The sequence below is a fragment of the Erithacus rubecula genome, assembly GCF_903797595.1.
Source record: "Erithacus rubecula genome assembly, chromosome: 5".
NCBI classification, from domain to species: domain Eukaryota; kingdom Metazoa; phylum Chordata; class Aves; order Passeriformes; family Muscicapidae; genus Erithacus; species Erithacus rubecula.
The window spans coordinates 30689320-30704314 of record NC_136687.1 but is presented as its reverse complement, the minus strand read 5'-3'; the positions used below and the strand labels follow the sequence as shown (position 1 = coordinate 30704314).

The 14995-nt window shown below is 40.1% G+C and overlaps 2 protein-coding genes across 8 annotated transcripts in view; one reads left to right on the top strand and one right to left on the bottom strand.

The window, feature by feature from the left end:
- Positions 1-5009, bottom strand: part of DCTD (dCMP deaminase) — a gene marked incomplete at its 5' end in the record, with an annotated part of 56468 nt that extends 51459 nt beyond the window's left edge. For 2 of the 5 annotated variants that reach the window (XM_079306173.1, XM_079306174.1), the window contains 3 exons: positions 3081-3153; positions 3750-3794; positions 4873-5009. In XM_079306173.1, the coding sequence (XP_079162299.1) occupies positions 3081-3153; positions 3750-3768 (92 nt within the window). Of the gene's footprint in view, positions 1-3051; positions 3154-3749; positions 3795-4113; positions 4688-4872 lie in introns of those variants that run through there. The other 3 variants (XM_079306171.1, XM_079306172.1, XM_079306175.1) reach the window with 2 other exon arrangements.
- The window catches only part of WWC2 (WW and C2 domain containing 2), a 92892-nt gene continuing 82717 nt past the window's right edge, over positions 4821-14995 (top strand). Inside the window, exon 1 of one of the 3 annotated variants that reach the window (XM_079306166.1) lies at positions 4821-4966. In XM_079306166.1, the coding sequence (XP_079162292.1) occupies positions 4855-4966 (112 nt within the window). In that variant the 5' untranslated portion in view covers positions 4821-4854. Of the gene's footprint in view, positions 4970-14995 lie in introns of all 3 variants that reach the window. The other 2 variants (XM_079306164.1, XM_079306165.1) reach the window with 2 other exon arrangements.

Here is a 14995-nt window from a genome sequence, read left to right as displayed (position 1 = left end):
AATGCTAAGACTGCATCAAGAATTTTTAGTCAAGACACTAATCTGGACCTCATCAGTCTGAGGGGTTTTGGAACAACCAAAATTCTCCATGTACCTTTTCCTTTGTCCACAGAAATTTCAGCAGTATGAATCAGACTTAACAGAATTCAATGCTAAGTCAATTTAATGAGCAGCTTGGGGTGAGTTTGAGATTTTACCATGAAAACATTGCTCACATTTCCATAGCTAACTTTGAGGCAAAACTTAGATCACATCTTTCCCATTCTAAAGTTTTCATTTTCTACTCTAGACTTTCAGACTAACTCTAATTTAAAATCATTCTCTGTGCTTACTTTCAGATTCCTAGTATGTCTTGACTCAAAACATGCAATTGCTCAATACTTTCTCCTATGCATGCCTGAAAGCAAAAAAAAAAAAGAGACCAAAATTCTGGAAAAAAAAAAAAAAAAGGAAAAAAAAGCTAGTATATATTAATTTGAAGCAGAACCTGGTATAGTCTTTTTTCACTGATACTCCGGGAAATTTTTGTAGAACTGTCTAAGCAGCAAGCTGTTCAATTGGATGTAAGTGGAGAGAGCAGGCTTTGGAATAACAAGAAAAGCTGGATGAGCATAAACATTATCTGGCTCCATCTATTCTGCAGAACTTAATCATAAATTCAACCAGAAACAGTATTCTTCAGAGATCTTTTCCTGTCAGATGTATACATGCATCAGAAGCTGATGAGTAAAAGCAGCACTCCTCCTTTCCTCCCTCACACATGTACACAGTTTTTCTTTGCAGGACTTTTTAAACACTTTTTAAAACTAAAAATCTCACTGCATATGGGAGAATTTTTTGGTGTGTGCTTTTTCCTTTGAAAACATAGCTGTCAGATAAAATTCACTGTTGTTAAATAAACAAATAAATAAATAAATAAACAAATAATGCTGAAAATACTATGTTTTAGAGTTCCACAGTAGCTACATGTGACAGAAGTCAGACTCATTGTACCATATTTGATGGTTTAAGTTTTTTTTAAAAACCCCATCATAACCAATATACAGTCAAATATTTTTCTCAGATGCTCCTAGAAATTAATTCTTTTACCATACTTCATAATTCGTTCTGTACTCAAATTCTGTGTGCAAGCAGTGAAGGCTGAAGCATGGAAATTTTCAGAGAGACTGCTGCAGCTCCTACTTCAGAGTAATTTGTGGATAGCACAAATAAGAGAAGTAACAGCTGCACATTTCACCAGGGATGACACTCCAGTGGATCATCAAATGAAGGGATCTACTATTAGAGAAGGACAAGGTACAAACATGGGTTTTTTTATCACAATCAGTCCCAGAACAGACTTATTATGAAAGAAGAAGCAAGCAGAGAGTATCAGGAGATTAACTACATTAGACAGGAGTGGGTATGTTTCTTGTTATGTGACAGGATACAAGCATAGGCCTTTGAAGACCTCCTTTCTGGACACAGCCATTTCTGTACTTGTGCTCTGAATGTCCACATAGACATTTTTGCTTCTAGCTGATGTACATAACAATAGTTATGATTCTAATTCCCTTTAGCTCAATTTTTTAACTGCACTACTCACCATGGGAATTTCTTCAGGCCAGTAAAACATGCATATTCAAAGTACAAGATAGGAATGATTAGCTCCTTTGCATTGATTACATCTTGTTATTTATCACACTTTCTGACAGACACTTAAATCATGCCATAGCTACATTGTTCAATGCTTTTGGACACCTCCCTCATACGAACCCTTCTGTTTTGAATAAAGCATGCTTCCATTCTTTTGAACTATACTGTCTTATGCAATTAAGCCAAACAATCTGTGGTATGCTGTCAGCTGACAATGTCAGCACAACATGCTAGGCAGGTTATCAGTTGAAACGCAGGAGGTGCACTTGAAAAAATACCTTCAAAAAGCCGTCTGCTCTAAGGTCTGTTTACACAAATAACACCTACTTTTTGTCCATCTGACTTCAAATACTGTCATGCCTAAGTAGTCCTAAACTGGCATTCTAGTCTCTAACAACGGATGGAAACACAATGAAGTACTCAAACAATGGCAAATAGAGGGAGGAAGGGAAGAGCCTAACACCATGCAGCAGTTTATACTTGAGTGTAAGCACATCAGTATAGAGACACACAAGCATATATAGAAAAACTAAACAATTAAGCACTGACTTCAGTGTATTTATTTCCAAAATTTAAGAACTACAATTTCCATTTATTCATGCAAAATAAAATTTTTATGTCTTCTGATGAGAATTATTACATCGGTAAAGATGGTTATAACTCAGATCCACATCCATGTGGATCTCATCTGACCAATAATCAAAGATGTGGGTCTGGCTGCCTTGGTGGTGACAGAGAGTAGGAACTGAGTATTCCCTCAGGTGCCATGACTACCTTCAGAGGAAGTATTTACACAAATTATGTTCCACTTTTGTCTTGGTATTACAGATTTTCTAATTTTATTCTTTCTTCTGTGTGAATTGTTTAGGTACTGCGAGTACAGAAGTGCTGCTGTATTAACAGGCCTGCTTTTTCAAGATGAGAAAGGCTATATTGTTATAAAAGCTTCTGGTTAATGCCAGAGATAAGTAACTGGCAGCTGGCTTCAGAAAGAAAAGTATTCCTCTATTTTAAGATTTTTATCAATTTACATAATAAAATGCCATATTGATAATGAAAACTGAACTTTAACAGAAAAGAAAAAATCAGTTTATCCTGTCCCACAACTGCTACATGTAATTTCTCACTGTAGAGCAACACCTATAAACAAATCATAAAATTGAGTAGACTGTTTAAAAAGGCACAAACTAAATGCTTAGTAAATGTGGGGATATTTTTTTTTTTTACTGATGGACAAGAAAACTGGCCCTTACAAACCAATCAGCACATTGAAACAATATTCTCAATGAAAATAAATGCATCTCTCTCTTTAACAGACAATGATCCTGCTGCATTCTCTAAGTGGATGAGCTCTTATGGATATCCAGAAGTTAGGACAGCTCAGTTTTTCTCCACTGTTAACTACCAGGACCTTACTTCATGAATGCAGTTTCACTGCACATTACCTTAATACAACAGATGCCAAAATCTTGAAGAGAGTCTGGAGGAGGGAGGCATATGGGTCATTTGGAGACAAGGCTGCAGAATAAAACAAGTAGAATGACTAAAATAATACAGATCTTATCTGTAGCAGACTGGCAATTAGCTAAAGTAAAATAACATCTTGCTGGCACATTTTTCTATTTAGGAGTCGACCCAAAAGTAGGACTTAGCTGTAAATTAGTTACTTCAATGCTTGTCAGATATGTGGCCTCTGAAGTGGAATCCAAAAACTTGTTATGCTCAGAACAAGTCCAGTACTTAATAAATGTAAATTTCCCCAGAAGAATAATTCATAGAGCTAAATACTAGAAAGCCATAATGGAGAAGATAAACAGACATTAAAAAAAAACCCAATCCAACCCCCCCCTCCAAAAAACCAAACCAAAACAAACAAACAAAACAAAAAAACCTCTGGGTTCAAGACTTCCTCTCCAAGGAAAATTTTGTTTCTTAAAGCCAGTAACTTCAAATGAAAAGAAATAAAACATTCTAGGAAACAGGCAGGGACTTGAGTTACCTAGGAATCCTAGCTGCTAAACTAAAGAGTCATATTGCCCCATTGACGCTCTGCTTCTGGTGCCAGATCTTGGGAATCAGATACACATGCAAATTAATAGAGCTCATTAAGTTACCTTCTATCAGCTGAACCATGGTAACCAGCCTGGGGTACTCTTCTCCTATGGCAAATGAAAGATAAACACTCAGTAACTCACACCTGGTGTCTATGCGTAATGTGCTTTTCAGGCCACGACAGTCTAGGGCTCCATGGCGTACACATATTCTTCACTGATGGATGTGTTGAAAAAAAAATTACCAAACCAACAAAAACAAAACTAAAGACACTAGGTTTAGGTACTTCCACGGTTAGAGGGCTTCCCATTTGTATTTAAATTTTGAACTCAAGTATTTTAAATATCAATCTCCTTTTTAGGAGCCCTTGAACCTTACTGGACTTTAGCCAGAGTTCACAAGGCTGTGAAGGGAAGTTAGCGGGACCTGAACGGCTGGGAAAGGGAGCTCGACATCGCCCGGACTCAGGGCATGGAGGCAGTGGCAAAGCCGCATTTTCCAGGGGCACGTTCCCCGCACTCCCAGGGCCGGGACGTGCCCCCACGCAGGGCTGCAGGCTCGCAGACAAAGAGCGGGGCGGCCGGGGTCCGTCGTGCCGGGGCGCTGCTGTCCCCGCGGGGCTGCGGGGAGGCGCCCGGAGCGCCCGGCCCCTGCTGGGGGCTGCTCCTGCCCCGCGGCGGCCGAGCCCCGCGCAGAGCCCGGTGGAAGCAGCCGGGCCCCTCCGGCAGCCTTGGCCCCGCTCCTGCCCCGCCGGACGCTTCCGTCCGGACCCGCGGCCGGGGCCTGCCCGGCCCAGCCCGGCGGGCAGCGCGGCCAGGGTTAACCCTGAGGAATGCGGCGGGAGGAATGTGCATGCAGATGAGATGGATGCTAATCTCATGCTAATGAGCGGCGGCCGCGGCCGCCCGGGGCTCAGCCGGGCTCCCCGCGCCCAGACGGCAGCTGGGCTCCGCCGGCAGCCCTGACCCGCCGCGGCGCGGGCGAGGGGCAGCCCGGGCATGGGGGACTGAGCCCCGGCCGCGGCAGGGCGCTTCCCCGGGCTCCCGCGAGCCTCCGCTCCCGGCCCCTTCCCCGGCCCGGCCCGGGGCTTTTCCCGCTTCCCGTCTTTCTTTCTGTCCCTATGGAGCAGCTACCCCCGCCGCCCGACCATGCCTAGGAAAGCGGGGAATGGGCAGCTTCCCTTACCCGATGGCTGGGAGGAGGCGAGGGATTACGACGGCAAAGTCTTCTACATCGACCACAACACGAAGCAGACGAGCTGGATCGACCCCCGGGACAGGTGGTGCGCGGGCAGGGAGGCGGCGAGGCCCGGGCGGGCGGGGGCTCGGGGCGGCCCGGGCGGAGGGTCCCGGGCACACCGTGCCCTCCTCCCCCGGCACGGTACAGGCGTGTTCTGAGCCTGTGCAGCGAGCGAGTTGGTGTTGGGGCGGGGAGGGAGGGAGAAGCCTGTGGAGTTGTTCCCGCAGCGGCCGGGGGTGCCGGCATTTGGGGAGTTCCCGACAGGTACCAAAGTTTGCGGGTCCCTCCCAAACCGGAGGCGCTGGCTCCTCGCCCTCCCTCTCCTCAGGGCGCTGTGGAGTGGGGCCGCCTCCCCGCTCCTGGCTGGCCGAGCATCCAGGGCGCCGTGTGCCCCGCTGCCCCGGAGCGGAGTGCGGCTGCCGGGGAAGGAGCCGGGGCTGCCGGAGGCCTCGTGTGCTCGCTAGGCCTCGGCGAGCCCTTCTCCGCTCAGCCGGCCGCCGAGCCCGCCGCCCCTCCCGGGGTGAGCCGTGTCCAACTCCCTGCAACTGCCTCAGCAGCGAAGGCTGCTCGTCCCGCATCCCCGGGGCAGCTCTGCCGCCTGGACGCGGATGCTTTTAATAGCTAGACAAGATACCTCCTGCAAAACGCATCTTTCGTCCGAAGTGGTGCTGAAAAGTAATTAAACCTCAAAACTTTGTGCATGTTAGGAAATACGATGTTGCAATTGAAAACAGTGCAGTCTTATTATTAAAACAAAACAAAAAAAAAAAAACAACAAACCCACGAAACTTTTAAAAGACATTATAAATTTATGAAACAAGCTGCACTGAATTATAAATGAAGGCCTTGGTTTATGTTTCTCAGGTGAACTTAGAAAAGGTGGCCGTGTTGATGCTGGCTGCAAGTTGCAGAGGGAAGTTTTGGCGAGCATCATGTGCTGTGTAAGGCCTGCTGCTCAGTCTTACTTGCTATAACAGCAAATTCCAGTAGTGGCAAACTTCATGCTTAAATTCCTCTGTACTTCACAACATGTTAATTACCTTGTAAATATTAGTGAGGTGGTAAGGTACAGAGGACAATGTTGTTTATTACACCTGGCATTCTTGGGTGATTTTAATGCAGGCAGTATAAAACTTCTGTCTTTACTGTCTCTAGAAATAGTGGATATGAAGTTTGGTTTCATTTTAAGCCTTAAATGTGTGTTTTCAAGGGAGAATAGACTGTATGATTGAAGTAAATATGATATGGAATGTACTTGTTGTAATAATGCCTCAATGAGTGTACTACCAATTTAATTTAATACAGTCTGTAGTCCTGAAAAGTTCAAGACTATTCATATTTGATGGTAAAATTTGAGTCTTCATTCTCGTTAACGTAGTAGACAGTGACACAACACTTGTGTGTTTGCCATCTTATAGGGATAGGATAAATATTTGTTTCATTAATACCTTACAGGTGAAAGGGAAACCAAGTCCTGAGACTTTACTTCCTTAGCTCTCATTACAGATTATAAAGACCTTTTTCAGAAGAGTAGTGTTTGAAATAATTGTTAACCTGTGTCAGTCATGCAAAACAAACAAAAAGGGATTTTGCCCTAGCTGCTTAAGAGAATCCATGCCTTAGTGTGCATTGCTCAGCTGTGAAGCTGAAATGCCTGCACAGAAGAGAGACTGACAAGCCCATTTCATGTGCAATCCAACAGTATTTGTATTTGCAATATCTCTGTTTGCAGACTGTATTTGTATTGGTGACCAGTTTTGGAAAAACTAATAAATTAATGAAAGTCTTGTGATGATTTTGCTTTAGATTGTTTTATCTTCCATGTGTTTAGAGAATATACATTTGGAAACCATACAGGCTGTTATTTGAGCTTGCTGTCAGAAAAGTTGAAAACTGATTTTCAAAGTTTGTCAATACAATAAAATCTGGATTAATGGTAAATTGTCAAAACGAAGGTAATGGATTCTAAAGAATGACTGAAAACATGTTGCCTTTTTTTTCCCCCCAATTAATTTCTCTCATAGAGATCATAAAGTTTCCATGATGTACCTGTGGAATATTATAGTACACAGGCTTCTAAAATGTTTCATTGGTAAAACAAGTGTAAAATACATACGTTTTTACTGACTATTCCTTCTTCTGTTTTTACACTGCATTCTCTGTATGATTACATACATAGAAAAGTCATGCTTGATATTCTAAAATAATTTTTATCCTCTTTGATTTAGAAGATACAATACTGAAGACTAGTACTGTCAGACATTAGCCATATGTTTGGAAATTGCCAAGTGTTTTTGAACACAGTTAAGATCTTCTTTGTTACTGGTTTAAAATATTCACATCTAGAAATAAGAGGGCAGTTAAAAATGCCATATTTGAAAGCTTCTTGGAAAGTTGTATTTGTGGTTGTTTTTTAAGATTTTTTTTTTCTCACGTTCTTTACTAGAACATGTATTTGTTACTGCTTGGGTGGTGCAGGTCTGTTAATACAGTTATAGCCTTGTGTACAGCTGTGGAAAAAAGCTTGCATCAGCTCCGAGCTTGGGATTCAGTTTTCTGTTTAGCCCACTTTATGAATCTGAAAAAACCCACTGAAGTTAGAGAATCTCACACTTTTAAGTGCAATAGTGACTTAGTTGTGTTTTAGGAGTATTGTGGAAGCTCAGGAGTTTTTAATGTTTTCCACTGTTCAACAGTGATTTTTCTCTCCAAATACTTACTGTTCTGTACTGATTTGTTTTGAAGGCTGATGGACCAAAAGAGAAGGCACTTTAAGATCTATAATTCAGAGAGACAGAGAGACATAAAGGCAAGAATGTGATAGTTGTAGCAACATTTTCACTCACTAAATATATAGATGTGTTTTCTTTGTTCATGACTCCCTCAAGCTACAGCAAGCTGAGAACTTGCTGGTCATGACAGTTCTTCTAGAACTGGCTTATTGTAAGCAGGGAAATAGCCCAAAGTATCAATTTTATCCTACTACTACTGCTACTTGATGAAAATATTAAAAGACAACTATGGGCTGAAGAGGATGAAGCAGATGAAAAGGGGAGAAAGGGTTAGAGAAATGCATACTTTTTGTTGAAGTTCCCTTGAAACTCTTTCAAGTTCTTGGAATGTGGAGTTATTCTAAAGTATTGCTTTGGGTTTTTTTGGTTTTTTTCCTGATAATTAGTAGGGGCTTGGGGTGGGTCAGGAATTTGATAAGGAAAATTTTTCTTTTTTTTCCCATCATTCAACACATTTTAAGTAAGCCTCATGTTTGTTATATTCCTTAGTGGAACCAACAGAGTAATGCACCAAGGAGGAGTGAAATGGGAGATAGGAATCTCAGTAACCTGAATTTGTCAGCAGTTGGATGATGCTTAGTTTTCTTACCACGAATTCAGGGCCTCTCATATCTTGGTTTCTACATAATAAATAGTCCAATGCACACTGCTGATCACCATTGACTCAAAACAGATGGTTTTTTTATAGCTTGCCTAAAATGAGTTCTGCATCACAAATTCTGAAGCTGCCCTCCTGTCCCACTCCAGCCAGTGGTAAGGAATGAGATGCTATGAAAACAAAACTATCCTTTCTGTTCTCACTTCGCTTTTCACTGAGGGCTACAATCTTCTAAAAATACATTTGTACATTTGAAATAGTTTATACTATACTTCTGCTAAAGTGTTTCAGGAGTACTTGCTTAATTTATAACTAAGAAAGTGCTTGAGAGGCATTGGATGTGCAGAAAACCAGAGAACTTTACAAGTTAAGAGATTGTGAAAGAGTTTGCTTTGTGAGTAGGGAATGCAGTTTCCATTGTTGCTTTCATCTTTTGGGAAGGTTTTTACAGTTTTTAGCAGAGGATTCTATACCTTGTACTAGATTTGTCTGATTTAGAAAATTGATTAGGTTTCAGCAGTTAAATGTTGTTTCCCCCTTTTTCTGCAGAAAAGAAGGGCTGTTTGTTCCTTACTTTCTCTTGTCTTGTGAACAGCAGAGACTGTGAGGACTGAAGATTCTGGATGTTGCTGTAGCTCAGGGGTGCATGGTAAAAGACTTTCAGTCACAGCAGAAATAGGAGTCATATAAAATACTGGGCTCACTAAAGGTAACAAATTAGAGGAAAGAAGAAATGAAATAACATGGTGAGAGGCATCATCAGAGACTCAAAAATACACTTGGATTGATTCTTTAATGTATGTCAGAAAGCTGTGCTGTGACAGATGAATAAAATAGTGTTAGTTATCACAGTTTGAAAGGGATTGATCTTAATTCTAAGTGCTAACCTCAATATTGATAATTTAGCACTACAACAAGTACTTGATAAAGGCCTTTGTTTAGGCTGCTGCTTACTAAAAATGAGTTTAATGGCAAACCATCACTGGTTCCTCACATCATTTCTTGTTCCCTTTCTATCTTCCCTTCCCTTGTTTGATAGTAACTGAGGAGGGCTTTTATGTTTTTGATGGTGTGGAGCTGCAAAATAATTGTCTCAATATACGTTATGACATTTGAGCCTTAATAAGCAATAGTCAACTCACTGTTCTGAAAAATCATTAGAAAATCCTTTGATGGCACTCCAAGCTTTCAGTAATCCTGTATTGAGATAGGGCAACCATTTTTTCCCCCAAATATCTTTTTCTTCTCTGTTTCATCCTGTAGTATCATTGCTGGTTTTTATCCCAATTCCACCTAATTTATTCCTGCCTCCTTGTCTGCTCAGGAATGTGCATGCTCCCTGTGAAACTATCTCATTCTGATTGCAGTGACAGGCTGAGGACTGTTTTTACTTAATTGATCTATATTTATTCAAAATAAAATCCATTATGCAAGTACTGAACATGCAATGAGAGACTAGCTGTGTCTGAAGTTCTGACATCTTCATTTGTTTATCCAGTGTAAAGTAGAATTCTAATATCTCAGTGTTACTATAGCTGTGATAGAATCAGACAGTGTTAAAATACAAAGCGACATACACAAAGTGATTGTGTATGTGAGTTTTTTAACCAGTCTGTCATTTGCATAGGGCTGTGTGTTGTTGATTTTAGCATTAGTGAAAATGGCTGTGGTAACTCTGAGATAACGCTTTTATTCTTTGTTTCTCTGGAAGTGATAGAGCTGCACTGTGTCTTTCATCTCAGAGCATGTGAAGTTAACACGTCAGGAAATGCTGGGGAGTATTTGCTTATGTGTGCAAAGTATGTGCTGCTGGTCACAGCCAAGAACTGTGACCTGGTATGTGAAGTGGGACAAGTTCTATAGCCTGTGGTTTGTGCAGACCTGTGTCTGTAGTACCTGCCTACTAGAGCTGTTTTGATCAAAACCTATCTTGACTTACAAAATAGTGTTACAATAGTTGTCAAGCACAATGTAAGACTTAATGAGAAGTTGTATACATGAAGGAAAATAGCAAGAGTCAATATATAGATCAAATATGAAAAACTATTTATATCTTTGGAGATCTATACAGATTGCATTAGGAGTTCTTGATTTATTTTTTTTCCCAGTTGAATAACCAGTCTTCAACAGTTCGGTTAAAATTCTGTGCTTTGAACGTGATACTAAGGCTATTCTAATAAGATTAGAGGTTTCTCTACTTTCACTTACTAATGTTTATAACATGAAGAGATAAGGTGAATTTTGTGAAAAGGGTTTTGGTTTGGTTTCTTGCTACCTTCTTCTTTTTAACCTAAAAAAGTGTTATAGGTATCTTTGATTTAACAATTTATGCATCATACAGGTGGTTGAAAACTGGACTAGTACTCCTGGAAGTAATGGAAAAGATTGAAAATGGGCAAATAAATATTTACATACAGTAGTATTTCCATGGTGATACACTTTCAGAAAGGCATGAATGGAAATGATGCTAAGATCCCACAACTGTTATGCTGTGCTGTTTAAGTTCTTATGAACTTAAGCAACCTGGAAGGGAAGCAGAAAAGTATTCCAGGAGGGTAATGCAGCCTACTGAGTCCAGACTGGCATGGTTCTGCTTACATGTCCTCCTTCTGCCACCAAAACAGATCCCAGGAGATGATTTGGCTCAAATGAACCTCATTGTTTTTAGGGTTGTTTTCCAGCAGAATCAGCGTGTCGTGTTGCTGACTGGGTACTAATGCTAGTGTGAGGCAGGAGGCAAGTCCAGAGCTGGGAGCAAAAGGAGAGAATGGTGCTGTAGAAATCAGGATGTAGATCAGTCCTAGTTGTCATGGAACTATTGTCTTACGTGCCCGTTTCTGTTGTTGGGTGTCTCTATTGTTTTCTTGTGCATTTCTTTTTCAGATGAGCCAGTAGTAAAACTGTCACAGATGTCCTGATTCTAAAGATGTTTTCTGTCACTGAGAAACCTTTATGAAGCAGGATTTTTTACTGACCTTTTGAATGATTGTTGCTGTGAAGCTTGTGTTGAAGAGAAATGTTGTCATTGCATGGTTGCAGAATTAGAAGCTGTTTTTTGGGAATGTGCTGCTGTTGGCAATATGCTTATGCATAGCTAATTTTTACTGCTTATGAAAGTAGGTAAGAAATTCTTTGACTTAGTTGCATTTGTTCCTAATTATTCCTAAAATGTGTTTTATGATCAGGTGCAAAGTGTCTCACCACAATGGTAGTGTAATTCAAGGTTTTTAATGTCATATTGTGTGAAGCAAACTCAAGCCATTTGTCTTCCTGCTTTTGAGGTCAGCATCTGTATGGACAGCTTGACTTGCCCTTCATTTGGAAGAAGCTGGTAGTGGCTGAAAAGGGGAGTTATATAGTAGTTACGATTTTCCTTTTGTGTTTTTTCAGTAATTTGAAGGGATTTGTATTGTGGATGTAGGTTTTGGGTCTTTTAAATAGCATACATGGGATATTGATGAGTATGATTGCTCTTGCCAGTGACTTTTTCTGTTAATGATGGTGAGGTTCCTACATGATGAAGTCAATCTCTGACTCTTGTTTTTAAAAGAACTTATTGGGGAAAAGATGTTTAAGTGTACTTTTTAAAAGCTAATTTGCTTTTGGCATTATTTTATCAGTTAGGACTTGTGGCCTAGAAGCAGTCTGTCAGTTTGTTCTGTGGACTGAAACAATCAATTGCTTCCTACAGAACAAGATCAGATGCTGTCCTTTCAACTTGGATACTGTTTGTACTTGAAGAAAGAGCAACTATGTCTCATCAACTCTAAATACATATTGTATTCAAATTAATTGTTGGGTATGTAAAGATACGTTATCTTGTGACAGCAAACTTGAGCTTCTGTATACTCTTGCTGTGTGCAAGACAATATTTCAAGTTGGACCTGCTTTGATATGTGCTATTTTTCTCAATTAATGAAATAAAGCTTCAATCTTTATTTGAAAAACAGAAAAGAACAGCCTACTGAAAATGCCTCCAATAATATGCTGATGGATCGGGTAATCATACTTTAATTGTCCAGAAATACCAGTATTTTTTGACTTTTGGTACAGGGGGAATGATCTAGGAGAATCTGTATTTTAACTAAACCCTGTGAGGACACACTTTTTATATTAGCACCTTTCTCCTGCTGCTAATGAAGGAATACTACTTTAAACACCCACTGTTTCTTTTTAACGTGCTAAACTGTAGTTTTGTCCAGATGAGCTTATTTTAAGGCCTACAGATCTGACCAGTGAAGAATTCTTACTCTGATTCAATGCCTGGCTCTTTGCTTGTAAGAGCTTACCTCCCTCATAGAGCTAGGAATGTCTGCCTGGGAATGGGGCTGTTTTTAATCATATGGCAGATGAACTTTTGATAGTCTGCAAATTGTGTACAAGCACATCATGCCATATGGCAGAAAATATGCCCAATGCATGATGAATGTCGCCTGCCTTTTAGCTAAGTGGCAGGCGTATGTCTTAGCAGCATCTTGTCAGGAGGGGTTTGACCAAAGCACAGGTGTCCCCTGTCGTGTAGCTGCATGGCAGTGTTCTTATTGGGATCACACTATGGAGGAATAATTCTGGTCTCTTCTGCCTGTCACTCGCTAGGACACTTCTGGGCAGGGTATTTGCTATGTCGTTCTCTCAATGCTTCTGTAAGAGGAGGTATGACCCACTTTGGCTAAAAACCTGGGCATTTTAACTATTCCCTGTCCATGATGGACTGCAGAAAATTGTCAGGGAAAGACATTTGTTTATTCTTGATGGAGAAACAATGGGATGGGATTTTCTCCTTTGTTCAGTACTGTCAATGGTTAAACTGCAGTGTAGCCCAGAAATGTCTGTCTCCTGAGAGGCCACAATTACCTGATCTACAAGGACTACTCTTATTCAAAGCCTAGTCCCTTCATTCTTTAATGTACATTTTCTTGATTATGCAAAAAATGTCTTTGTAGATTTTAACTTTTTGCTCTTCACCAATGTTAACATAATGTCTCTGTGTTAATTCCTCTTAGAAGTAACCCTGTACAAACCAGTTAAAAACCAGTTTGTGTCAGAGATGTGATTCAGATTTATGTGGTAGATTTTTGAAATGCTGTTATTAGCCAAATAAATGAATTTTTAAAATGCTGTTATTTAGCACATTATTACAGTGTCATCATGTGGTTTGATTCATGTTCCTGAACCATTCTGACTGTAGCCTGACTCTTGCAGAGCCTAACTGAGGGGTTGCTGGTTTTGGCTTCTGTTCTGCAAAGTACACAGTGTCAGTGGAGAAAGATTTATAGTGTAGGAAGGCTGAAACAGCTGGGAGATGCACTGGAGAGGGAATATCTAGATATTCTTCTTAGTTTTGGGAAGGCAATGGGAAAAGTAGGACATGAAGTGATATCTGATGGACTTTGCTTCTATGAAATAGTCTGTGGTTACTACTGCTTACAAAGCTTCTTTGGCTTAGATTTAGTCTTTGGTGTGTTTGTAAGAGATGCCAGTGATACCAAATTTCCCTATGAGCTAAGTGACATTTTTGTTTCATAGATTATTCACCAGTCAAGTGTACTTCTGTTGTCATATGTGTGTTGTTAGTTGGGATGTGATTTAAATTTTAAGACATTTTGTCTGTTCTGGTTTGCACTGTGAATACCCAGCTTGAGGATCTTCATATACATTGTTTCTTGTAGAGTGTGAAATAATCTACTTTTATTTTGAAATTATTTTTGAAGAGAGAGAGCAAAAATACTCTTTCCTGAGAAACTCAGAAGACTTCAGAAGTTTAGGAGCTCAAGTAGGAAGCATTTTCTCAGTAGAAATGTATTAACACATTACTTGTGTTTTTATTTATTGTTAAAACTCTGACAGAAGTCAGGGTCTGCTTAAGGGCTCTATGAGTGGCTCTAAGCCCACTGTCCATGCAAATCTGTTCCCCCTATTCCCAAGACCTATACAATGCATATTCAGTGTAGTCACATGTTACAGAAAAGAAAAATCAGGTGTTTTTCAGTTCATTCTGTTAGTGCTGTCTTAATGTGTCCTCATCTTGTACAGCAATTTTTAATAAATTCAAAGTTATGACCTTGAAAATGTTATTTGTGACTGTATTTTTTCTGAGTTTTTTTTTAGTTACATTCCCAGTAATAGAAAATTTTATTGTATGCAGGATCTGACCCAAATGATATTTTGGGTTTTTTTGTTGCTTGAGACTTTTAGTATGAAGTGCAAAGACTTGCACGTAGCTTCCCTTTTTAGTTTGGATGGATGTGTACAGTGGAAATGAGTTCTAGTTTGGAATACTATGAACTTCTCTCAGAAAGATCTACAGAATAAGTTATGGTATGAATTTAAGGCACAAAACTATTTAGCATTACATTCCAGAATGAACAGTGACAAACTGACAAAACTGGCATTAGAATCTCCATAGGGCTGGAGTAAGATTAAGAAAATTGGGTAGTCCTCTGATGACATGATCTGTGAGGGTCTGACTTAAATTTCACAAATTTCACCCTTCTGAAGTAAGTTACAGTGTTCTCTTTAATTTATGGATGAATTAATTAATTGATTGATTTGAAATGTAAACATGTGGAGAAACTCCAGAAATCCATGTCTTTTTTTTCTGCGTTTTCAAGTCTTAATGTTGCTGGTCAGTAAGAGTTTTGTCAAAATTTTTCATCTTTCTCATATTTGCAGTTTGCAG